Source organism: Megascapheus bottae, chromosome 22 (assembly GCF_031878675.1).
Source record: "Megascapheus bottae isolate mThoBot1 chromosome 22, mThoBot2.hap1, whole genome shotgun sequence".
NCBI lineage: Eukaryota > Metazoa > Chordata > Mammalia > Rodentia > Geomyidae > Megascapheus > Megascapheus bottae.
Genome location: NC_143530.1, coordinates 11,957,340 through 11,982,992, shown reverse-complemented (window position 1 = coordinate 11,982,992; position 25,653 = coordinate 11,957,340). Strand labels below are relative to the sequence as shown.

Here is a 25,653-nt window from a genome sequence, read left to right as displayed (position 1 = left end):
CAGAAGTGGGATTTTGTGGGCACGGTTGTGGCTCAGGGACGTCACTGACTGAAGTGGGGCAGCTGGGCCAGACGGAGCAGTGTCTGAGAAAGGTCCAAGGGAATGGTGGTCAGAAGAAAGGAACTGTGGGTGAGTTGTGAGGGAGAACCAGCCTCTCAGGGGCCCAGCATCCTGATTGGGAGTGCAGGGAGCAGACACGGGGAGGCAGGAGAGGAAGGATGCATGGGCCTAGCTCCACAAACAGCCAGGTGCTCTGCTGCACAGGGGCCAGGCTAGCATGAGGTAACAGACCGCTTGAACACATTCTGAAGTCCTCGCCAGACTTCTCTGGTGGAGAGGTTCTGGACCAAGGGGGCAGATGCAGCTGCAGTGTGTGAATGTGTTCGATGGTTGCACAGTGAACTGTGAAGCCATCCAGGCTCAGATTGGTGACAAGAGTGAGGGAGGGTCACTGCCCCAGAGAGTGAAGAAAGGGCCAGCAGCAGAGAGCTTAGGAAAAGGCCCTGGGCGGAGGGCTAGTTGACCACCACAGAGGTCACATAGAGGCAGGGCCTGTGGCATAGGGCTTCCTACATTAGTGGGCAAGAGGAGATTGGCCTCCTTTCTCGAGTCAGAGACCCTGGGTGGGGGTAGAGTGGGCCTGGCCAGGCGAGGAAGGAAGGAGGCTCACTGGAAGGGCATGGCTAAACATATGTGCTTGACCTGGCTGGGTGATGGGAGAGAAGATGGAAGAGGCAGGTCACCAGGGCCTGGTCCCTGTCCGGTCAGGAGCTGGGCTTTGCCCTGACTGTAGCAGGGAGTTCCTAAAGAGATCCATGCAGGGAAGCAGATGTCATCAGCTTAGCACTCCAGAAAAAAAAATCAGTGTACAGTGCACAGGCCCAGAGTTCAGGCCCCAGTTACCAGTACAGACAATTGTTTAGGGCTTGGAAATGCTGCTGGTCCCGTCATGAGATTGCAGTTGCTCCTGGTGGGGATGGAGGCCCTGCCACACAGTGCTGTTGGGCTAATGCTGACCTGGTACCCTGGGAGTTGCTGTCAAGGACAGATACTTTTGGTTTAAGGCAGAGAGATTCAGAGAGGATCTTCTTATGTTTGTGAGTCTGACAGCCATTTGGGAAAAAAGGCCTCAGTTCCCATGTCACTTGTAGCTGCAGTTAAGAAACATCCTGTGTGGCCGGATAAGCCTTGGGGGGCTTGAATACCTGGGTTCGGGACCTGGTCCTACAGTTCCCGTGACTGTTGAGGGACTTCCTCTTGCTGAGCTGGAGAAGCCAAGTGGTCTGCCCAATGCTAGCGTTTGGGGATAAGCCCTGCCCTGTGCTGTCCCACTGCCTCCTGTCAGGGTGGTCAGCATAGGGTGGCATGACACTGGGTACTGCTGCTCAGAGCTGAGCAGAGAACTGCAGCCTTGGGACTCACCCAGGTCGCTGGGTTTGTGAGGCAGGCCGCACAGAGGAAGGCCAGGCCCTTCAGGCTGGCAGGTAGGCGGATGTTGGACACTCCCAGTCAGCCCTGGAAGAAATGCTTTCCCACTGTGTTACCAAGGTTATGCTGCTGGCTCCCCTCCAGCCTCCACCTGCTGGAAGGGAAATGCAGGCCCCGCGTACCTCCCTGGCCCCAGCCCCAGCCCCTGGAACAGTCTGTGCTTGGGATCCTCAGACAGGCCTGTGTGTCCCAAGAACAGTTCAGCTAGCCTAGGGGCCCTGGAGAAGAGAAAGGAAGAGGAAGCCTAAGTGGAGGAGAGGTGCCCAGAGGTGCCTTGGCAAGCAGTGCAGGACGAGTAGGGAGATGCTGCCTGCCTGCTGCAGACACCCCCAGGATTTGGGTAGAGAGGATTGCTGTGGCTGGGATCCTGCCACAGTGGCCAGCACTGCCCCTCCCGGTCAGGACTGCAGTGTCCTGTTGCCATAGCCCCAAGACACCCCAAGAGGCAGTCTTTCCCAGCCTTACTCCAGGGAATGGCTGGGAAAGGCCAAAGCAGCCTGGCCGAGAGCACACTGTTGTGTGGGCTGGGAGAGCTCGGGAGTGCTGCCCTGGCATGAGCCAGCGTGGGCCCTGCATCTTGAAGGTATCCTCAGATTCTGGTAGCCAGGTGGGTAGCGACAGAGGGGTCTCTAGGGCAGAAAAACCCCAGAGGGGTGCAGAGAGCTCCCCCCTCCCCCAACATTGTCACTTATGTGATGCTTTTATTCAGTCACTCTGTCTAGAAAACCAAAGAGGTAACTGTTACCTTGTGCGTGGTTTTTCCAGTAGCTTAACATGACCTGACACGCAAGGCCTTCCATTCTGAGTGCATCCCTAACCCATCCCAGTTCTGGTGTTTCCCCATCTTCCCTGGCTCTGAGTCCCAAGGAATGATTTTGCAGTTTTCACCAATGTTTTCATGAAGGGCTCCTGCCAGCTGCTGTAGCTGTAAAATCCAGAGCCGCTGTCTGACAGTCATGCAGGCACGTCTGTCACCCCAGCCCTGGAGCACCAGGAGACCACCAGTGGGCCTTGGATACATAGTGAGGGCTTTCTCTACTTTTTCTTGGGCAGTGAGTCTTTACCCCAGCAGTGGTCTGTTCCTATGGCATAGGTGTGGAGTCCTGGTCCACCAGAAGTCCTTCCTGAACCACACTGGACAAGTCATTCCAGCACTTGCGTGACTTCACAACCACTGAGAGTTAGGAGAGGGCAATGATCAACTGAGGAAAAGGAGGGACCAGCAAACACTGGGGTACGTGCCTGAGAGGAGATCAAGACTGGCTGGCCAGAGTTCAGGCAAGACAAGCCCAGGGGTGGAGAGTCCAGTGGGTCAGAAGACCGAAGGACTTTCTAGCCTTAGGGCTGAGGAATGGAAGCACAAGGCAGTGCGGCGATGGTGGCAGCTTTTGCCCCAGAGGCCATGTTCCCTTTGGGACTTACCTCAACTGGAAACTCTGTAACAGTAGTTGCTTGTGCACCAGAAGACAAAAACATGGCCATTTAGCTTACAGATAGTGATTGACTTGATAATTTTTTTAGAATTAGATAACACATCCGAGTACTGGTGGCTCACGCCTGTAATCCTGGGAACTCAGAAGGCTAAGATCTGAGGATGTCGGTTCAAAGCCAGCTGGAGCATGGAAGCCTGAGAGACTTTTATCTCCAATTAATCACTAGAAAACCATAAGTGGCATGTAGCTTAACAAGGTAGAGCGCTAGCCTTGAGCTGAAGAGTTCAAGGACAGCGCCCAGGCCCAGAGTTCATGCCCCACAACAGCAACAGAAAGAAAGGAATTAGGCAATACTTAATTCCATAGAAGAGAGAAAGGTTGGTTTTCTTTTTTTTTTTCTTTTTTTCTTTTTTTTTTTGCCAGTCCTGGGCCTGAGCTCAGGGCCTGAGCACTGTCCTTGGACTTTCTCAAGGTTAGAGCTCTACCACTTGAGCCTCACCACCATTTCTGGCTTTCTTCTATGTATGTGGTACCGAGGAATCGAACCCGGGTCTTCGTGCATGCTAGGCAAACACTCTACCACCAGGCCACATTCCTGGCCTGAGAGGTTGATTTTCTAGACAGAGAAGAACTGGATAAACACAGAAACAAAGCTGAGCATCAGTGGCTCGTTCCTGTAATTCCAGCAACTCAGGAGGCTGAAATCTGAGGATTAAGGTTCAAAGCCAGCCTGTACAGGAAAGTCTGTGAGACTCTCATCTCCAGTTAACCACAGAAAGCCCGAAGTAAGGGAGCACTAGCCTGGATAGCACCCAGGCTCAGAGTTCAAATCCCAGGACTGGGGTGGTGGTGGTGGGGTAGATACATAGACAACTTGGTTACCATTCTATTTGAAACTGGCTGGTGGATAAATGGAGCTTTTACCTCTCTTCTGTTTTCTAAGAAGATCAGGGATCTTGATTTTGATCTCCTGCCTAACCAAGTCCCAGGCCCTGACTTTAAACACCAGAACCACAAAAAGAAGGAGAAAGAGGAAGAGGAGGAAGAAGAAGAGGAGGAGAAGGAAGGGGGGGAGGAGGAGGAGGGACGAGATCTTAGTTTCAGTCTGGTGAGTCACTTTGATATGAGTGACTCCATTGTGAGCTTTTCGTCTGAGTCTGAGGGGCGGCGGCCTAGCACAGCGCTTCCCGTACTTCATGTAACATACTTTCTGGAGCTTTTGTGGAACCTGATCAAGTTACTATGTCAAGAGTGTGGAATAGTGCCTGGGACATAGAAGTGCCACGTACTGCCTGAGTCTGGTGTCATAAGTTTCAGGTTTTCCACGTGCACTTGGCTGCAGCCCTCAGCTTTTTCCATTCATTGCTACCTTGGAATCCAGGCTGGAGACTCTGCATTTTTCCTGCCTTCACCACCTTCACCTCAAAAACAGTCTGCTTTCTCCTTGGTTTAATTTTCTTCTCTGAATTCTGAAGTACTGTCTGAAGTCAGGACATCTTCAAGATGCCCCCTGATGACCAGGACTGAGACCTGGGACTGGGGCCTCCTCCCTCACTGTACAGCAGCTGCCTGTCCTTCTTTAAAAGCTTTAAAGGCGTTTGCCAGGCTGTCCCCTACCTCTCCACCCTCACTGTGCATTGAGCAGTACCTGCAGCAGGACTTACACTTAGGGAAACTGCAGTACCCAGCACTCCCTCTCTGCAAGGAAACAAAGCCCCCGGTAGACTGGCAGAAAAACTAGACACACCCAGGCAGGCCTGCTCTGCCCGCTCCACCAGAGGTCCTGGAGAACAGAGTCAGAGGGCCCCAGGGAAAGCAAGGCCCCCAGAAGAAATGATCTCCCAATGCTGCCTCAGATTGGGTGCTGTGTGGAGCAGTTTTCCCCAATTGCAAGAAGTTGTTCATTTATTCAGCAAATATTGATTGAGCAATTGCTATCTGTCGATCACTCCCTTGAGACTGGGGGATTTGTGTGAATTTAACAGATGGACATCTTGGCCCCCTAAGGCTGGTATTCTTTGGGGAAGAGATAAGCACCCAACAGATGAATAAACAGGAGTGACTAGAGGAGACTGGTAGGGAGCAGGGAGGGTGGGGGTGCAAGCTCTTCAAGGCGGGCTGGGCTGGCTTTAAGTAAAAGGTTCAGAAAAAGCCTCACTGAGATGGTGACACTAGAAGAAAGTCAGTGGCTCACCTGCCAGGAAAACTTCAGCCTAGGACTGGCTGAGGAGATGGAGAGGGGGCAGGGCTGGTAGGAAAGAGGTGCAGAGGAGGGGGCTCCAACAGCAGTGGGCCACATGAGACAAGGCTTGCATATGCTTGGTGAGAGTGGATAAGGTATCGTGACATAAAATGCCAAGGTGCATGGGCTGGGAAGGTGGCTGAGTGGTAGCGTACTTGCCTAGCATGCATGAAGCTCTGAGTTCAACTCCTCAATACCACATAAACAGGAAAAGCTGGAAGTGGCACTGTGGCTCAATTGGCAGAGGGCCAGCCTTGAGCAAAAGAAGTTCAGGGATGGGCCGGGAGTTTGGCCTAGTGGTTAAAGTGCTTGCCTAGCATGCATGAAGATCTGGGTTCAATTCCTTGGTACCACATACATAGAAAAAAGCCAGAAGTGGTGCTGAGGCTCAAGAGCTAGAGCTCTAGCCTTGAGAAAGTCCATGGACAGTGCTCAGGCCCTGAGCTCAAGCCCAGGACTGGCAAAAAAATAAAAGAAAAGAAAAGAAGTTCAGGGACAGAGCCCAGGCCCTGCATTCAAACCCTAGGACTGGCAAAAAAAAAAGGCAGCATGTTCTTAGAGTTTGATATTCTGCGGTTCTTCACATAATGAGCTATGTCTATGCTAAGAAGACACAGCTTAAAAGCTGTAGATGTCTCTGCTTTCTGGGGTATCCTTAATTTACTCAGCCATTCCTCTGTCATTGGCATTGGGTCTTCTCTGATTTTACCATATCTGTAAGTCACATTACATGGGAATTACAGGGTCGAGGACATGCGCATTTGTGTTGGGTAAAGCTTGAGCGGGGCAGCCATGGTTTCTCCTGCAGAGAACAGGCCGATGGTATCTTGGCTGTGCCGTTCCTCCATGTCTCCTCCCTTACCTGGGAGGCTCCCAAGCCTCCAGGACCTGTGGTCCTATCCCTGCCTCCCTGCAGCCACAGTGAGCCCCATCCACCTCCCATCAGCTTCTTGACCTCCCCTGGGCCTGGACACTTTCTCTGTGCTGCTGCCCTTGTCCCCTGGTCCCAACCCCACACCCAGACAGTTCATAGACCCTGAAGGAGGCAGAGCTTCCTCACTGGGTAGCCCGTGGTGGGGTTAAGATGCAAGACTCCAAGCCTAGTGTCACTGGCTCACGCCTGTAGCCCCAGCTACTCAGATGGCTGAGATCTGATGATCTAGGTTCAAAGCCAGCCCTTACAAATTGGAGAGATTTTTTTATCTACAGCCAAACAGCAGAAAGCCAGAAGTAAGGTGCAGTTCAAGTGAGAGAGTACCAGTGTAAAGCAAAAAAGCTACACAAGAGTTTAAGGCCCAAATTCAAGCCTTAGTAGCAGCATGCACACATGCCAGCACATGCGTGCGTGCATGCACACACACACACACACACACATACACACACACAATGAGAGACTCTGTGTCTGTGCCCAGTATGTGCCATCCTGCCTGCAATTCCCTGTGAGTTAAGTGAATCCTCCTGTAAGCATTTTGGGAACAGTAAAGGCCCCCTGGTTTTAACCAGCACCCCGGGAAGGGCCCTGACCCCCAGGTTGCTGTGCTGGTCATGAGAACTGTGGGGAAATCTTTGGAGACAGCATGGAATGACAGGCCTGGGTCACTGAAACCAGGATTGCTCCAGGAGATGGATGGGAGGCTGGACAGGTCAGAACTATAAGGGTCCTGGTAGGTCATCAAACTGACAGCAAGATCTTGGTTGGGTGGCAGAAGCACTAAGCTTGGAAGCAGGGCCTAATTCCTCTGTATTTTTCTGTATTTACCCTGCAGGGTTCTGGGAGCTGTCTCTTCCTCACACCACCTTCCCCACTGGAGTTAACCCTGTGTGTCTCCCTCCCCCTCCCTGCCTCTCTGTCAGTCATGGGGCTTGAACTCAGAGCCTGGGCACTGTCCCTGAGCTTTTTCACTCAAGGCTAGTATTCTACCACTTTGACCCACAGCACCACTTCTGGTTTTCTGGTGATTAATTAGAGGGAAGAATCTCTTGGACTTTCCTGCCTAGACTGGCTTTGAACTGCGATCCTCAGATCTCAGCCTCTTGAGTAGCTAGGATACAGGAGTGGCCACCAGCACTTGGCTCTCCTGTCTCTCTTAAAGTACAGTCCTGATCTTATAGGACCCATGAGGGACTCCAAGCAGCCCCAGGCCCTTCTCTCCTTCCTGCCTGGACCTATCCAGGTTTCTGTTCTCAACCTAAACCACTAGCTCAAAGGCCAGACATAGACCAGCATGTTCCCAGCAAGCCCCAGGGCATTTGTCCTTCAGATCCCCGGTCATCGGTCACAGATATCTGTGTCAGTCTCTGACTAATGTGGCCTGGCACATGATTTGAGCTGCCAAGCAAATATTTGTTGAACAAGTGAATGAAAGCAGCTGGCAACAGCTAGCAAGAACCAGGCAGAAGTTGGAGGGGCAGTAAGGTACCAGCAGCCTTAACCTTAGGGTCCTAGGTGAGAGTCTCTCAAGGGTCCCCCAGCCTGTCCCAGCCAGCAGAGCCCTCTTAACCTTAGGCCACCCTGAGCAATGCAGGGCCTCCATTCTGACTCCTGGAACCTGTGCATGTGCTGGGAGGATGGGTATCTTTGCTTCAAAACACTTAGAAATGTCTTCACCTGTCCCTCCTAAGCATAAAAATCCTCATGCTCCTCCAAAAGAATTTGGGAACCACAGGGAAATACAGAAAGAAAATTAGAGGGCTGGGAGTGGTAGCTCACACCTGTAATCAAAGCTGTCTGGAGGTGGAGATGATAAGGATCATGATTCAAGGCTAGCCTGGGCAAACAGCAAAGATTCCATATGAATTGATAAGGCTGGCAGCTAATCAGGAGGCAGAGGTAGGAGGATTGAAACCTGAAGCTAGCCCTAGGCAAAAAAATTCAAGATACTAATCAAAAAACTACTGCAACCAAAGGAGCATGGTTCAAGTGGTAGAACACATGGAGGCCCTGAGTTCAAACCCCAGTACGGCTCTAAAAAATAGTCCCAGCTGACTATCCTGGCCCTTGCTATAGAAAGTACCATGATGGGCCCGGAGTTTGGCCTAGTGGTAGAGTACTTGCCAAGCATGCACAAAGCCCTGAATTTGATTCCTTGGTACCACGTACACAGAAAAGGCCAGAAGTGGTGCTTTGGCTCAAGTGGTAGAGCTCTAGCCCAGGACTGGCAAAGAGGAAGAAGGAGGAGGAGGAGGAAGAGGAGGAAGTATCATAATGATAGGAGTTGTTTTTTTTAATATGTCTATTTGTAAAACTGTGGTTTGGGTGGCTGTCGGCTAAGGCAGGCAGTGCTTTAGGCCTCCTAGGTGCTTCTTCCTGTTCAGGGAACCTGGCAACTACCTGAGCCTTTCCCCCAACACATGCACGCGCATGCGCACACACGCGCACACACACGCGCACACGTGCTCAACACACTGCCCGAGCTCCCTGGAGGCTGGGCTTTCCTTGTGTTCAGCTCAGCCCTCAGCAGGTTGACCCTCGTGGTCACAACTGGAATTGTGGAAGGTAAGGGTGGCCTCTGCCTGTCCTGTCTCAGGCTCCAGTGCCCTGAACAAAACTAACCCCCAGGCCATTCAGGGTGGAGAGTTGGACTCAGGCGGCTGCCAGGGTAAGTGTAGCCCGGCTCCCATGCACCCTGAGGAGATGGGGTGACCTGGATTGCCAAATGGGAAGCAGCAAGCCCTGGCGTTGCTGACCTGGAAAATCGGGGCACTGGAACACTTGGATTACTGATTGATAGCAAAGGTTGGGATAGAATCCAGAGTGGGCCATCCTCCTGAGAAGGCCTCCCCTCTCCTCCCTCCCTTCCCTTCCCCTCCCCCGCAATCGCCCTGCTGATCCACACACAGGGTACAGTGGGCAAGGAGGAAACAGCAGCTACCAGCTGGGCACAGGGAGAACTGGAGCTCTCCCCTGGATGATAGGAGGCAGGGTTCCGTCAAGGTCCTGGGTTTAGGGAGCCATCACACATGGAGGCCGCACGCATATCTTCCCTGCACACGGCCTGGGTTGGAGAGCGCATCGCCATTGTAGGCTGACAAGTTCTGAGGGGGCAGTGTATTCCCTAGGTCATGGGGCACAGAGCCAAGGGTCTGAACCCAAGCCTGACCCAGAAGCTGGTGGAATGAACTTCAAGGAGCATTGCACACTGAGCCTCTGGCTAGTGCTGCACTGAACACAGTGTGGGCCAGCTCTGCCTTCTGCATGTTTACTCATTCAGGTGTATGTGGAACACCCGTTAGGGCACCATGCCAGCCACCGGAGACCCACGTCACGAGACTAAGGACTTTCTCCAGAAACTGATAGCATGGTAGGTCAGGGCAGGCAACCAGCAGTGCAAAATTTACAGATCTGGTGGGGTGGAGCCAAGTGACAGCGTGAAGGCACTGAAAGCCACTAGTCCAGGAGAGCTTCCTGAAAGGGGAGGCACAGGTAGGTCTTTTTTTCTTTCTTTCTTTTTTCTTTGCCAGTACTGGGGCTTGAACTCAGGGCCTGGACACTGTCCTTGGGCTTTTCTCAAGGTTAGTGCTCTACCACTTGAGCCACAGCACCACTTCCAGCTTTTTCTATGTATGTGGTACCTAGGAATCGAACCTGGGTCTTTGTGCATGCTAGGCAAGCACTCTCCCACTAGGCCACACTCCTGACCCACACAGGTAGGTCTTGAAAGAGAGAGGGAGAGAGAGAGGCATTCCAGGCCAGCACCCGCCTGAACCTCCATGTTCAGATGTAATGCTGGAGCCGAGGGCAAGTAGCAGGCAAAGCAAAGACAGCAGGGCCGGAGAGCTGGCTATGACCCAGGACTTACTTTCCAGCAGGAATAGCCTGGTTCTAACCAGGCTGTTGGACAGAAAGAGCTAAGGTCTGGTAGCCAGATAGGATTCGGGCTGAGAGCAGCTTCCAGAGGAGACCCCGCCAGACAGAGACCTGCCAGCTCTAATCCAGTCTTACCCAGCACAACAACGAGGCACATGGCTTGGCAGCCAAGGCTCAAATCCTGCGCCTGCCACTACTGTGTGGCCTTGAGCCAGCTACTCTCCCTCTCTGTGCTGCCATTGCCTCATCAGCCAAACGGGGTAAGAATAGATAGTCTTGACTCAGGGTCAGGAGTTAGAATTGTCAGCATGTACTGCCTGCCTGCTGTGCCGGAAGGCCTAGGAGAATGGCAGCTGGCCTGTGTGGTGAAAGTGGTCCCCTGCCTGCGGCTGTGTTTGGGGAGAGCCTCTCAGGCATGGCAGCCCCAGTCACCCCGGGGGCGGGCGGGCAGGAGCTTCTCACTGAGCACAGCCTGCTGATGGGGGCTGCCCCAGAGACCACATCTCCCTGAGCTCTGGCCACCTGGGGTTCCACTCCTAACCTCTGCCCACAACACGCACCTGTCCATGGGAGATGGGTGGGGCTGTGCCTGCACCTACACCCCTAAAGGACAGGCATGTGTGTACCCATACCAACCAGAGCAGCCCAGACTGATCCCCGGAGATCCTCTCCCCAGGGCCCCTCGGCTGCATTCCTGCGCTGTCCTGGCTGTTGGGCTGAAGGCTCCAGCCTTTGGTGAGCAAGGCTCCTGACCCAGAGGCTCCTAGCCATGGCCAGGTGCTGGGAAGGGCGGAGGCTGCCAGCAGAGCAGCACTGGCAGCAGCCGGGGCTTGTGCCATGCTGGGCTGTTTTGAGTGGCGGGGTGGACGGGAGGAGGGGGGGCCCACAGGGGCGCTGCTGGGTGGCGTGGCAGCGGCCGGGGCCACAGCACTGTTCCTGAGATGAGCTGCTGCTGAGCAGTCAGAGCTGTGTTAAAATGGGTGGCTCCTGGCAAAATGCAGGATGGGCCGTCGCTCGATCTAAATATGAAACAGCCCGGGGAAGGGTGTGAGTTTGCCACAGCCAGGTGACTCTGCCCCTTGCCCTTTGGCTGTGTCCTTAAGAAGTCACAACCTGGACTGGCTGTGTTACTTACAGAGCACCTGACTCCTAAGTGTAAGGCAAGCAAGTTTAAACCTCAGTTCCACCAAAAGAGAAGAATGCATCATAACCAGAAGACAGACAGCTTGGGCTGAGGGGAATCAGTATGGAACCGGGAACCTGGTCTCATATCCAAAACGTAGCCAGAGTCTAGAACTTCATCTGATCCCGAGCAGGTGTGTGTGCTATACTTCTTTAGTTCCAGCTACTCAGAGAGTGGACGCAGGAGAATCTCTAGTTTGAGGCAAAGGTGGGGAAAATTAGGGAGACTCCCTTTCAAGAACAAAGAGGGCCAGGCAGGGGCCGGTGGCTCATGCTTGTCATACTACCTACTCAGACGGCTGAGATTGAGGAATCTGGCAGGAGAGCCCATGAGACGCCGTTCTCCAGGTAGCCAGCCTTGTACACTTGTAGTTTACATAGAGGGCCAAAAAGAGGCTATGGGTGTTTCTTCTTATGATCTGAAGCAGTGTGTTCGCATTGTTTTGTTGCTTTTGGTGGTTTTTGTTTTCCGCAGTGCTGAGGGCATAACCCAGGTTCTTGCACAGCAAGTTCTAAAGCAGCCTGCTAGCATGTTTTAGCCTGATTATAAAAAAGGTGTCTCCCTGTCTTTGCTGTGTACACATGTGTAAATTTTTGAAACTAGAGATAAGAAGCTTATAGTCTGGGAATATGGCTTAGTGGTAGAGTGCTTGCCTATCATGTGTGAAGCCTTGGGTTCAATTCTTCAGTACCACTTAAACAGAAAAAGCCAAGAGGTGGTGCTGTAACTCAAGTGGTAGAGCACTAGCCTAAAGCACAAAGAGGCTTAGGGACAGTGCCCAGGCCCTGTGTTCAAGCCTCAGGACTGAAAAAAAAAAAGCTTACACACTTTCTTGTCCAGGCTAGCTTTGAACTGGAATCCTCAGCTCTCAACCCCCTAGGCAGCTAGGATTATAAGTGTGAACTACCAGTGCATGGCTCAATGTTGTCTTAATGTATTTTTTTGTTAGAGCAATCTTGAACTCACTTTTTTATGTTTAGGAATCAAAGGCGCACCCTTTCTGAGTGTTTTTATCTTTTTAATGCATTGCTAGTCTTTTACTTATGATGTACATTATTCGTTTTAGGAAATTTGCTCTTGGATAAAATTTTGCAACCGTTTTTCTCAGTATGTTATCTTTCTTAGGGTTTTTACTGTGTACAGAGTTTATTTTTATGGAATAAAAATAAACTTTTACCCATAGTCTTTAGCTATAAAGTTTTTTATGAGTTTAGTGTCGTGCTTAACTCTTCTTTGCCCCTGAGCAATGTGTCATTTTATTCCCATAGTTTCCTGTATCCTGTGTATTTTTGTTTTAACTTTAAGTCTGTCTTGGCACACATCTGTCATCCCAACTTCTTAGGAAGCATAAACAGAAGGATTTCATCCAGGCCGAAAATGAGCCTCCAATTTAAAAAAATAAAATAAAAAGGCTAGGGACATGACTCAAATGGCAGAACACCTGCCTCGCAAGCAACAAGGCCCTGAGTTCAAGCCCTGGTATAGAAGGAAAAAATAAATAAAGCTTCCACAGTGGTAGCGCTCCAACCTACCTCATTTCCACCACCCTTCCGCCCTGTCAGTGCATCCTTCAGCCTCCTCTCTCCCCTCTGTCCAGTCTGACAGGAACTGCCCTGTGAGGTCCATCTGCGCTCAGACCCAGACCCAGACGATGCCAGAGCTATGACCAGGCCTGCAGGCGTGGCGCCGAGCGGAGATCAGCCATGGAGCAGCCACAGGAGGCGGCCCCTGAGGTCCGGGAAGAGGAGGAGAAAGAGGAAGAGGCAGCGGCAGAAGGAGCCCCAGAGCAGGCGCTTCCTTCTAGCAGCTGCACAGGTGAGGAGGGGTAGAGGGATCCCCATCCTTGGTGAATAGCACCGGGCGAGTGCAGTATGAGAACTGAAGCAGGAATAGGAGACCAACGTGGACGGCCTGTAGTGCAGGTGTGTAGTGCAGGTCGCCGTCATAACTGTGCCACCCCTGCTACCACGAGGCACCTGGGCCTGCATTAGCAGTGTGCTAGGATATGGAGCAGCCCAGCGATTGTCCTGAGTGAGCATCATCACCACACGTCACTGTTGCTCTGTTGGTGGCGTACGCATTTTCCCCTCATCGCTTCATGCCCTCCTCCGGGCACCTGGTTTTCTCCGATGCTCAGCCTGGCCTCTGGCCTCTCTTGAGTGCTGTAGGCTAGCATCACCAGCTGCTCCGCCCCCAGCCTCAGGGCACTGGGGTCATGAGGGGCTGGACTATAGGAGAGACCCCCGAGCTTCTCCCAGAGCAAGCCAGGCCCCCAGAGTCTACCTTGGGTAGGCAGAGAGATGGTATGAAATTAAGGTGGAGATGTTTGGGATAGGGCAGGCTCTTTCCTGGGCTCACAGCCAGGTGGAGCCCAAATTATGGCTCAAGAGCCATGCCACCTCCTGCCTGCAAAGCAAGTTTCTTCCTCTTCCCGAAGCAGGTAGGCTGGGGTGAGAGGGGCCATCCAGCAGGCCTGATCCACCTGGACCCTGATCCACCTGGATCCACCTGGGCTTGACTAACTGGGTCAAAGTCATCGCAGGGCCAGAATACTGCACTTAGCTAGTGGTGCCAGCGTGGCTCTGGAGACCCAGCCTTTCTCAAAAGAGATCTGGGTGGCCCAGAGTAATGATTCCCTCAAGACCTGAGAAAGCCAAGGAAAGAGCCCAGAGCCAGCAGTGAGCCAGGGGTGTCAGGAGGGGAGACCTCACTGCCTGGCTCACCTCATCTCCTACAGATCAAGGCATCGTCCTTGGGTTTCTCACGCCCCATGTGGGACCCGTGTCACGCCTGGAAGGAGCAGTGTTCACATGCAGGCCAAAGTGCAGTGGCATGGTGACATCATAGATGGGATTCAGGGTGTGGCCTGTGAGCAGGGCAGGATTAGCCCAGGCATTCACTTCCTGTTTATTGGTAAATGGGTGAAGAAGGGGTATGAAGGCTTCCTGCTCTGTCTTTGCTGCACATCCCCGCATGGGAAATCCGTGGCCTATATAAACTTCCTGTATTCTACAAGAGCGGTCCCTGGTGAACAGTGCAACTGGTCAGAAAACATGAAACATTTTCCACTTTGACCAGTGATCAACGAAGGCTTCCTAAGACGAGGTGTCCGCTTGGTCTGTTGGGTTGGTGGAAGGGACTGTAGTCACTGTCGGCCAGGGGGCAGAGGCTGGTTCTCTGGCCACCCAAAGGTGGCAGGGAGTATGGTGGTTGCTCTTTTCACCCTGTAGGACAGGGCCCCCACGTGGAAGCATGTCCTGCAGCACAGGGACTGCCATGTTGCTCACAGGACCAGAGTGGAAGGCAGTCTGTGAGGAACTGTTTAGATCAGCTGGCCCCAAGCCACAAGGGGATACGCGGTAGTCACTAAGGACAAGGAGGTCTGTGAACCTCTACCCAAGGTTCACAGAACCTCAGTGAAGGGCCAGTGAGACAAACTTAGTGTCCTGGGTTTGCCCGTCATTACATGCTGCCCATCCCTGTGCGTTTTCTCAACAGCTACAGGACTGTCTTCTACTGCTTTTCTCTTCAGGATTAAAATGAACTCTTGAAAGGATTGAAAGGGAGTTAGCCAGCCAGGAAGGCCGAGACCAAGCCAGGGGTCCACAAGCCAGAGCGGGGACACCCTGTTGCCATGGGCTGGGCCAGTGCTCTCTCCCCTCCATCTGCCCCCATGAGTTTCTAACTTTGACCCAGTAAGGAACTTGGAAAGAGTAGAAAGGCTACACCGCTGCTTCACCTCCTGCCCTGCGCCAACCCTGTGCCCCCAGCACCAGCGCTGCCTCCACCTCCTCAGCCAGGCAGCTGCACTCACAGCAGTCCTCCTTGGCCTCTCTGCCCTGCGAGCCCTTGGTGATGTCTGGGCAGGGTGTCTGGCCCAAGCGGAGCACGCAGGTAGGCGAGGCTGCCACCAGCCCCGTGCTGCCCGAGTCTGGGAAGGGCAGGAACAGCAGAAGCAAGGAGCTGCTTGGTGGCCCCACCTCCACTCCAATCTTGCAGAATTTGCCTTGATTTCAGGAGCTAAACAGTACCTGATGGATGAGACTCCGCCAGCAAGGCAGAGCGACACAGCTGGCCCTCCCGCTGCCTGTGGGAAGGTGCTCATCACACATAAATCGTGGAAATGAGATCAATAGTGTCTATTTGCCAAGCTTGTAATCAAAGATGACAAAACTGATAGTTCACTCTCTTGTTTACACTGATTCTAAACATTGGGGCAGTGACCTAATGACGCCCTCAGCATTGACCTTGGCTTGTTGTTTATCATAGCAACATTCTTGTTTGGTGTAACGAACATGCGTGTGTGTGTGTGTGTGTGTGTGTGTGTGTGTGTGTGTGTGTGTGTGTGTGTTGCTGTGTGTAAGAGTTTAGTTTTTCAGTACCACAGAGGCACTGTTGCTGGCCCAGCCTATTTCTCCCAGTCTGTCCACATTCCAAACTCAAGTGCAAACTTAGATCTCTGAGATACCACTGTCTCCATTTTATAGGTGAGAAAAACAAGAGCCACAGGGCAGCAGCTTTGGGCCTAAGACCTAGCTTTTACCTCAGGACCACTAGCTAGAATGTGATGGAGCTGGGATTTGAACTTAGTCCTCATGGTCCAAGTCTTGTTTTAACCAACCTGGAAGCCAACATGGAGTTGGTCCAGCTTTGAGCCTAGAGAAGGAGGCGGACTTCCTTGAGCAGACACAATGTTGGCTCCATCTAGGGTCCTGTGGCACCAATCTGCCCCTTTCCTGCTGTTACTACTCTGTATCATTGGTTTTCTTGTTTGTTTGTTTGTTGGTAAAATAATACTAGAGTTGAAGTCGGGCACGGTGGCTCACACCTGTAATCCTAGCTACTCAGGAGGCTGAGATCTGAGGTTCACAGTTCAAAGCCAGCCTAGGCAATATAAAGCCACAAAGCCGAGAGACTTTTATTTCAATGTAATCACTAGAAAATGGAAAGTGGGTCAAGGCTCAAGGATAGGGTGTGGTAGCTTTGAGCTGGAGAGGACAGGGACAGCACCCAGGTTCAGGGGTAGGGCAGTAGCCTTGAGCTGAAGAGCTGAGATAGTGCCTAGGCCCAGAGTTCAAGCCCTGTGATTTCCAGCCCTCCCCCCCAAAAAAATACTTGAGTTGAACTCAGAAATTCATGCTTGCTAAGCAGGCACTGTACTGCTGAGCTATTCCTCCAACCCTTTTTTGCTGTGATCTTTTAAAGATAGGGTCTCGTTTCCTGCCCACATGCATGTTTTATTGCAGTACTTCTGTAAGCTTCCCCGCCATCATACCCAACTTCTCCTGACACAGAGTCTCATGGACTTGTCTGCCAAGGCTGGCTGGAACCAAGAGTCTCCCAATTTCAGTTTCCCACGTGGGTGTGAGAACAGACATGTGCCATTGTGTCTCCCAAACTTTTCTACCCAGGCTGGCCTTATGCTTCAGTTCCTCCATTCTCAGCCTCACAAGTAGCTAGGATTACAAGCATGAGGTACTGGCGCCTGGCTTACTCTAGTTTTCTGGGCCCCTTTCTTCCCCTTCCCCATTCTCTCCTCTTTTTTTTTTTCCCCTCTCCCTCCCTCCCTCCCATGCTAGGGAGGCACTCTACCTCTGCACCACTCCACCCAGCCCTTCTTATCTCTTACCTCTGTTATCTGAAGGCAGGGTCAGGTTCTGCCCTGCATCAAGCAGGTGCTCACCAGGTGTCTGTTGGTGAACTGAAGAGGTGGCAGAGTCACAAGTACAGAGCCAGCAGCAACCCAATGACCTGACACTTGCCCAGCCTCCAGTGCCACAGGGCAGAAGGAGGCGGGCACTGCCAGAGACCCAAAGGGAGTGTGATGAGAGACCATGTTCTGATCATGGCAGAGGGGCCGAGGCAGGCCACAGAAGCAGCACTGACTATAAGCAGGGCAGCAGGCAGACACGGGCACACAACGCCCAGGTCCAAGAAAGAAGTGCAGGAGCCCCCCCTGCCCACCCGCGCAGCTCGCCACGAAGGGCTCTTGTTTGTGTTAGCACCCTGTCTCCCAACACCAGCTCCTGTGAGTTTTCTGTCTCCAGGAGTGGGAGTCCTGCCGAGCTGGGGCAGGATCCCCACCCCCCCAGGGAGCTGAGGACCTTGATTTCCCCCGAGCCAGTGCACCCACCATGGCTCCTGCAGTGTAGAGGTCTTGGCTCTGGACGGCAGTGCTCCTTGCCTGCAGTCTTACGTCTAGTGGACATCGTCTGGTGATGAGCAGTCATTCAGAGCCTGTAGGTGAGGACGAGTGCAGAGAAGCCCGAGGCACCCCACCCCTCAGCACGAGGCCCATGCCCCCAGTCGTGGGGCAGAACAGGGGCTGTACCCTTGGAGTGACTGCAGGTGGAAAGTAGGGTGCAGGGCCAGGTCGGGCCATATTAGGGACTTGTGTCACCCCTAAACTTTAACCAGGAGGGTAGCAACACTAGGTTGAGGCCAGATGGAGCCCTCATGGAAACCAGGGGGGACAGGACAATGAGGGAAGAAGGGGCGAGGAGCAGCCAGGGGCACCTGGCCTGTGTTGGGAAACGTTCTGGTTTAGGGATCCGATGCCTGCCTGTGCGATCACGGAGCCATCCCAAGAGAGAGGATGTGTAACAGCACATCCCAGCCCCATCATGCTCTCCCGTGCTCCCTGTGGGTGCTCCCGGCACCGCCATGAAGTCTACACATTAAATAAGAAAATGCTCCATTTCACCAATACTTGTGCTGCTTGTGGAGCAAGGAGTTTTAAGGGAGGAGTTTGAGGTTCTGGGGAGACCTACCATCCCTAGCATCCATACAGCGATGGGGAGCCTGGAGGGAGGCTGGCTCTGCACCCCACACCACCTATATGGGCAGCTTCAACACCGAGAGAGCTGCTGCAGACTCTGCCCACGGTGCTCCTGCCACAGGGGGGCTGGGGCAGGAAAGGCTGGGCTGTTGAGTGGTGAGCCCCTGCCTGCCAGTGTTAGGCTGGGGGAGAAAAGCTGTGGTGGCTCTGTCCCCTCCTCTCCCAGATGTCCTTAACTGCATGCCTGGTGAGGAAGTGCCTCACAAAGGGCCTCCACAGCCCAAGCTGTGGCTCTTCCTCTGCCTGCCCCCCCCCCCCCAAGCACTACAGGTCCTCTGTCCTATGTCCCTGTCCCCAGACCTCTCCCGGAGCACCTCGCCACCCTCGCTGCTGGACCAGCTGCAGATGGGCTGTGATGGAGCCTCAGGCAGTGGCCTTAACATGGAGTGTCGCGTGTGTGGGGACAAGGCATCTGGCTTCCACTACGGCGTCCATGCGTGTGAGGGGTGCAAGGTAGGGACTGGGAGCACAGGGCGAGTCCTGAAAGAACACACTAAGAATCTCGCTGGGCTGCACAGCTGCTCCCTGCAGAAGGAGGAACTCCTTTGCTAGGCCCATGCAGCAGGGTACCTGCCTGCTACCCCAGCCACTCCCTTGAAGTCTGGGTGGCCAGTGCCCCCTGGGCCCTGGGCTCCCATGTCTGGTCAGGGCTCAGGAATCTCAAAGCTTAGAGAGGCTCTTTGAGAAAAATGGAAATATTACTTTCCCACTGGACTTCTGAGTTTTTCCTTCTACCTGCATCACCCATCAACACCCTCACATGTTGGGCTGGAGGCATAGTTCAAGAGGTAGGGCCTCTGTTTAGCATTTTGAGACCCCGAGTTTAAGCCCTAGTACCCCCCCCCCCACGTGCACACACAGACAAAATCATAAAGATACCATTTGCAAAATACACAGAATCACTACATTTGTGAATAAATCAAGGCAGCCGTGACACAATTTGATGTTCCCAAACTAAGAAACAGTAAGACTTCTCTGGGTAAAGTAAATACGGTGTATAATTTTAATTATTCAAAAGTTTTTGTTTCCCCTCCGAAAGCCCTCTCCCCTGTCACTCCCAAATGGCAGCATGGACGCCCAGCCCCGGGCGCTCACATGGGCACTCACCTCCTCCCTCTCCATGCCCAGGGCTTCTTCCGCCGCACGATCCGCATGAAGCTGGAGTACGAGAAGTGCGATCGGAGCTGCAAGATCCAGAAGAAGAACCGCAACAAGTGCCAGTACTGCCGCTTCCAGAAGTGCCTGGCACTGGGCATGTCACACAATGGTGAGGGCACCAGCGTGGCCAGAGGGGGTGCCTAGAAAATGCCCTGTGCACGCTAGCACTGGGACTCCGATGTGGCCTCTGCCCATCTAGACCTGGGTCTTGGACAGAAGACCTGCCACTGCCCCAGACTGCCTGGCACCCGCGCTCGGTCCAGACTGGGCCGTGTCCACTCTGTGTATCTGCAGTTCCCCTAATTGACCCATGGGGTTACTGAGAATAGACCCCAACCAAGCTGTGTTGGGCCTCCTGCAGAGCCTTGTCACCTGACCCCAGGACAGGATAGCACAGAGCTACCCTTCCCCCACTTACCCAGCCCCATGCCCTCAAGATCAGACATTTATTTTATGTCACTTATAGCGCTTGAACTGGGCCTGGGCGCTGTCCCTGATCTTTTTGCTCTAGTTCTCGATCACTTTGAGCCATAGCTCCACTTCCGATTTTTGGGTGGTTCATTAGTCTCAGGGACTTTCCTGCCCAGACTGGCTTTGAACTGTGATACTCAGCCCCCTGAGTAGCTAGGATTACAGGCGTGAGCCCTGAGTGCTGGGCTCAGACACTCCTTTATCTCCGCAGGGGTTACCAGCTCTCCTTGTGGGAGCCTTAGCTTCCTCACATCCTCGAGGGCTGTGAAACCCAAGTCCTCTGGCAGCAGCTTTAGTGGTGGTATCTGGCCCCATTCCACCGAGGCCTCGGGAGGGGCCTTGGAAGGCCCAGGTGGACTGAGTTCCTCCCTCTCACTTTGCCTGGCAAGCCAGACCCTGCTGTGTCACTAATGGTGCCTTACAGTGTGACTTCCACTGTGCTTACTGTGTACATGTATTCTCCTTTAATTGCTCCAGTCACCTGTAAGGTTTAAGAGTGACCGGCAGCCCATCTTGTCTGACGAAAAAAGAAAGGTGAACTAGCTGCCCTAGTGCCAAGCCGGGACACAGGTGCACGCCTCGGCCACCAGAGTGTCTGCCTGGCTTCCACGATGTGCTGCCCCAGTGAGGAGCAGTGAGGCAGCACAAATCTACAGTGGCTGCCCCAGACCTCTGTCTTGCCCACTCTGGGGCATGTGAGGTCCTGAGCTCAGCAAGGATGGCTCCATCTTTTACCTTTAGAGAAACGGGGAGGTTACAGGTGCTGGCTCCTGCCAGCTTCTCAGTGGTTCCCCTACCTGTGCAGCCATCCGCTTTGGCCGGATGCCAGAGGCTGAGAAGAGGAAGCTGGTGGCTGGGCTGACGGCCAGCGAGGGGCACCAGCACAACCCGCAGCTGGCCGACCTGAAGGCCTTCTCCAAGCACATCTACAACGCCTACCTGAAAAACTTCAACATGACCAAAAAGAAGGCCCGCAGCATCCTTACCGGCAAGTCCAGCCACACAGCGGTGAGTGTCACTGCCCACCCTGGCCACGTCCTGGGCTGCCAGCCACCTGCCTCCGGGGAGAACTAGACCTCCTCTGTCCCCTGACTGCAGTGCAGGCAGGGGGTGTGGGGGACATGTGGGCAGGGGTCCCCTGAAGCCTGGCTTTGACCAGGCCTGGTTTTCAGCCCTTTGTGATCCACGACATCGAGACACTCTGGCAGGCGGAGAAGGGCCTGGTGTGGAAGCAGCTGGTGAACAGCCTGCCGCCCTACAAAGAGATCAGCGTGCACGTCTTCTACCGCTGCCAGTGCACCACGGTGGAGACTGTGCGGGAGCTCACCGAGTTCGCCAAGAGCATCCCCAGCTTCAGCAACCTCTTCCTCAACGACCAGGTGACGCTCCTCAAGTATGGCGTGCACGAAGCCATCTTCGCCATGCTGGCCTCCATCGTCAACAAAGACGGGCTGCTGGTGGCCAATGGCAGTGGCTTCGTCACCCACGAGTTCCTGCGCAGTCTCCGCAAGCCCTTCAGCGACATCATTGAGCCCAAGTTCGAGTTTGCCGTCAAGTTCAATGCCCTGGAACTCGATGACAGTGACCTAGCTCTCTTCATCGCTGCCATCATTCTGTGTGGAGGTGAGTGAGCGCGAGGCAGGAGGGCCAGCCCACCACAGCTGGGCCTTGGGCTGGACAGCGAGGCTGGCATAGGATGTGTGAGGCCCGTGCCATCTCGTGTAGATGGGTTGCAGAAGGGAAGGACAGGAAAGACACCGTCATGTTTATGGGGTTCATTTGTAGGTGGTAGGGAAATTTCTCCATTTTGCCTGCATTTTTTCAACCCCAGCACAGTAAATACAGGAATCTGCTTGTTTGGGTTTTTTTTGTTCGTTTTGTTTTGTTTTTGTTGTTTTGTTTTTGGTCGGTCAGTCATGGGGCTTAAACCATGGGCCCGGGAACTGTCCCTGAGCTCTTCGGCTCAAGGCTAGCGCTGTACCACATGGAGCCACAGCACCACTTCACCACTTCTGGCCTTCTGGTTGTTAATTGGAGATAAGTCTTACTGGGCCTCCTGAGTAGCTAGGATTACAGGCAAGAGCCAGAGGTACCCAGCTAGGAATCTGCCTGTTCTAATAAACTACAACTCATCTGACCCACAGTAGCCTGGGACAGGCAGTGTTCTCCCTGTTTACAATGAGAACACAAGCTTGGAGGCCAAATAACCTGTCCAGAGTGCATGAACTTGAATCTGAGCACCAAATCTCCCCCATGATGCATCACTCCCCTACCCAATCAAGAAAAAAACAAACAAACAACAACAACAAAAAAAAAAAACAGTGGCAAGAAATGAGGCAGGAGGGGACATGGGCAGATACTAGAACACCCGGTGGTGCTGATGGTGACAACACACTGGGGTCTGTCCCGTCCTGGGCTGTTGTCCCCTTGGCCAGGTCCCCTGAGTAGCAGGGAAGCTCCTCGTCCCTTCAGACACTCCATGAATGCTTATGTCCCCACAGACCGGCCAGGCCTCATGAATGTGCCACAGGTGGAGGCCATCCAGGACACCATCCTGCGTGCCCTCGAGTTCCATCTACAGGCCAACCACCCCGACAGCCAGTACCTCTTCCCCAAGCTGCTGCAGAAGATGGCTGACCTGCGGCAGCTGGTCACTGAGCATGCTCAGATGATGCAGTGGTTGAAGAAGACTGAGACAGAGACATTGCTGCACCCCCTGCTCCAGGAGATCTACAAGGACATGTACTGAGGCTGCCCAGGCCTCCTGCGGAGCCTATCCAGGGACTGTTCTGTGGACCAGCCCGCGAGCACTCGGTGCACAGCCCGCACAGCGGGCACACTCCACTCCAGACACACGAAGCCCTGGCTCCCGGCCTTCCCTTCCTCTGCCTGGCTCCCAGACCCTTCTGTCCGTCATCTCTTTTCTCAGTCCTGTCTTCCAGGTGCCTCTAGTGCTTCCTTGTCCTCTATGTGTCTCTCTTCCTCTTCCTTGCTGCCTTTCAGTCCCCACACTGGCCCTCTGTTGCCATTGTCTCACCAGCAGCCTAGGCCAGGGCCTCTGCCTTTGCTCCTATCTTGTAGGCCTAGGGCCTCACCTCTGTCGCCTGTCTTCATACAAAAGATTTGAGCCATACAAAGAAACACTACAGGCTGGGAGTTTGGCCTAGTGGTTAAAGTGCTTGCCTAGCATGCACAAAGACCCGAGTTCGATTCCTCGGTACCATACATAGAAAAAGCCGGAAGTGGTGCTGAGGCTCAAGTGGTAGAGCTCTAGCCTTGAGAAAGCCCAAGGACAGTGCTCAGGCCCTGAGCTCAAGCCCAGGACTGGCAAAAAAAAAAAAAAAAGAAAGAAAGAAAAACAAAAGAAAAAGAAACACTACACTGTCTGGGCCTGGCTTTCTGGATCCAAAGAAACACTATGCTTGCTGCCTGGGCCTGCCTCCTGGGGGAGCTTGGCCTGGACTGACGGCAGCCGTACCCGTGCTCATCCCAGGGCAATAGTCAAGGGAACTGGGCGGGGCCAGATGCCCTCCTCAGACCTGCCCTTGCGCAAAGCCAAGGCTGCCCATCTGTTCTTCATGCCAGTTTTTGTTGTTTTGTTTTTTTTAACTGTTGCTCATAGGCCCTGTGCTGGCCCAGAAGAAGGGGTGGTTCCAGCAGATGGGGACCCTGGGCCCCCATTGTAGAGGAGAGAGGTGGAGGCTAGTTGGAAGGAATACCACACTTCACTCTGACCTCCAAGGCCAGGTCCCACTGGCTCACACCTATACTCCAAGCTACTCAAGAGGCCGAGATCCAGAGGATCATGGTTTGAAGCCAGCCTAGGCAGAAAGGTCCACAGGACTCCATCTCCAAAAGTCCGCAACACCAAGCCAAGCTGGAGATTTGGGCTCAAATGATAGAGCAAAAGCTGACCATGAAAACTGAACAAGTGCAAGCCCTGAGTTCAAACCCCAGTACCACTGACAGGGAAAAGAATTCTGATCCCAGTCTGTGGATGTGAGAGTTGAAGGCAGGGGAGGGAATGGGTCAGCCCCCCCCTGCCCACCCCCGGTCCCCTGCTGTCCTCCCTCCCAGCCGTTCTCCCAGTGCTCAGCCAGGAACATTTCTTCCTCCAGGAGATGCCAGCATCTCTCTCTCTCTTACACACACACACACACACACACACACACACACACACACACACACACACACACACACACACAAGCTGCTGCTCTGTGGAGCAACAAGGCACTGAGTCACATGACCTCTACCCTCCTGGGGACCCCAGGGCAGTGATCTGGCTATCTGAGAGCAGCAGCGCCTGCCAGTCCGCCAGCACAAGCCCCGCAGGAGCTGCCAGGGATTGCTGAGCCTGCCCTGCCATCCACCCATCCTGGCAGCTCCACTGCCCTCCCGTCCTTGTTTTCTTCCCCTTTACCACCCCGGGCCCTGGTAGTGACTGGTGACCTTGCCTGGGCCCCTGCCTTCTCCCCAGCTCTCAGATGGGGGTGTGCTCTCCTCCAGCCCCCTCAGCTCAGCCCGGAACAGGGAGCAGGGCAGGAGTAGCAGGAGCCCACCCTGGCCTGCAGGGGGCACCACCAGTTCCAGGTCCTGCCCCATCCTTCCCGAGGGTCTTTCTGGGGGGAAATGGCCTGGAGAGGATGAGGCGGTGTCCCTGCGGTGCGATGGCCTGTGCCCAGGACCACCTTGCCCCCACCCAGGCTGGCAGCACCTTTAGCTCAAGGCTGGGAAGTGAGCAAGCGTCGTGTGCCTGGTCCTGCCCCGCCAGCCCAGGCCCAGTGCTGCGGGTGCAGCTCTCCACCGTGTCTGAACAATCTCCAGAACTGAAATGTATATTTTTGCTAGGAGCCCCAGCTTCCTGTGTTTTTAATATAAATAGTGTACACAGACTGACAGAAATTTAAATAAATGAGAATTAAGTATTTAAGAGTTGACTGGAAGCAGATCTGGTTTTTTGCATGGTGACCTCGGGGCTCCTGGGGAGCCAAAAGAGGCTGTGTTGTCCCCACCACTGTCCTTCCCACCTCTGCAGTAGCCAAGGGGCAGATTGAGGTCACAGGATGCCCCTGGAAGAGGCAGTGGGCCCTGGCATTGAGTGATACGTGAAACTTGGTGGGGGGTAGGGGGGGAACAGCCAAGCCAGGCCCAGTGGCTCACATCTGTAATCCTAGCTACTCAGGAGGCTGAGATCTGAGGATCAGAAGTTCTTATCTCTAATGATCCACTACAAAACTGGAAGTGACACTCAAGGGCTAGGGCAGTAGCCTTGAGCTGAAGACAGCTCAGGGACAGCGGCAGGCTGAGCGTTCAAGCCTCATGACCGACCGAAAAAGAAAAAGAAAAGCCCCAGCCATTTAATGGCTGCCCTGCTCCCCAGAACTTCCCCTCAGCTAACACGAGCGTACTCCACTCGTGGGTAGCCAGTGTAAGGAAAGATGGGGAGGCGCTTTCTGTCACTAACAAAATTCCTGAATAAAGAAAAGAGGTATGTGGGGCCAGGAGTAGCCTACTGGTAAAGTACTCGCCTAGCATGCATGAAGTCCTGGGTTCCATTCCCTGGGACCACATACTCTGAAAAGGCCAGAAGTGGTGCTGTGACTCAAGTGGCAGAGTGCTAGCCTTGAGCAAAAAGTATCCAAGGCGCAGGGGGCTAATGTGTCAAGTGTGGTGGTACATGCCTGTAGTCCCAGCTACCTAGAAGGCTAAGGAAGGATGATCTCTCAAGCCCAGAAGTTTGAAGCCTGCCTGGGCAGTATAGCAGACTCCATCTGAAAACAAACAGACAAAAAGCTGAGCACAGTAGCTCATGTCTTATCCGAACTCTGTGGGAGGTAGAGTTAGGATCAAAGATGGAGGCCAACCCCAGCAAAGAAAGAGTTAGTTCACACCATATTTCAAAAAATAAGGGGTGATGGGGCTGGGAGTTTGGCCTAGTGGTTAAAGTGCTTGCCTAGCATGCATGAAGACCCGGGTTCGAGTCCTTGGTACCACATACATAGAAAAAAGCCGGAAGTGGTGCTGAGGCTCAAG

At 53.6% G+C, this 25,653-nt stretch overlaps 1 protein-coding gene across 1 annotated transcript; it reads left to right on the top strand.

Annotated features, from left to right (window-relative positions):
- The first annotated feature begins 12,754 nt into the window (after positions 1 to 12,754).
- Positions 12,755 to 22,982, top strand: Ppard (peroxisome proliferator activated receptor delta). The gene is made up of 6 exons (XM_090355821.1): positions 12,755 to 12,968; positions 18,290 to 18,444; positions 19,120 to 19,258; positions 20,426 to 20,628; positions 20,793 to 21,243; positions 22,122 to 22,982. Exons 1-6 carry the CDS (start codon positions 12,857 to 12,859, stop codon positions 22,367 to 22,369), a joined length of 1,308 nt encoding a protein of 435 aa, XP_090211947.1. The 5' UTR covers positions 12,755 to 12,856; the 3' UTR covers positions 22,370 to 22,982.
- The last annotated feature ends 2,671 nt before the right edge of the window (positions 22,983 to 25,653 follow it).

Bases quoted from the DNA above. Each gene is read 5' to 3' on its own strand.
- Ppard (XM_090355821.1), top strand. From the start codon at position 12,857: ATGGAGCAGCCACAGGAGGCGGCCCCTGAGGTCCGGGAAGAGGAGGAG. The intron at 12,969-18,289 runs GTGAGGAGGGGT...CCCTGTCCCCAG, and splicing joins TCCTTCTAGCAGCTGCACAG to ACCTCTCCCGGAGCACCTCG. The intron at 19,259-20,425 runs GTGAGGGCACCA...CTACCTGTGCAG, and splicing joins ACTGGGCATGTCACACAATG to CCATCCGCTTTGGCCGGATG.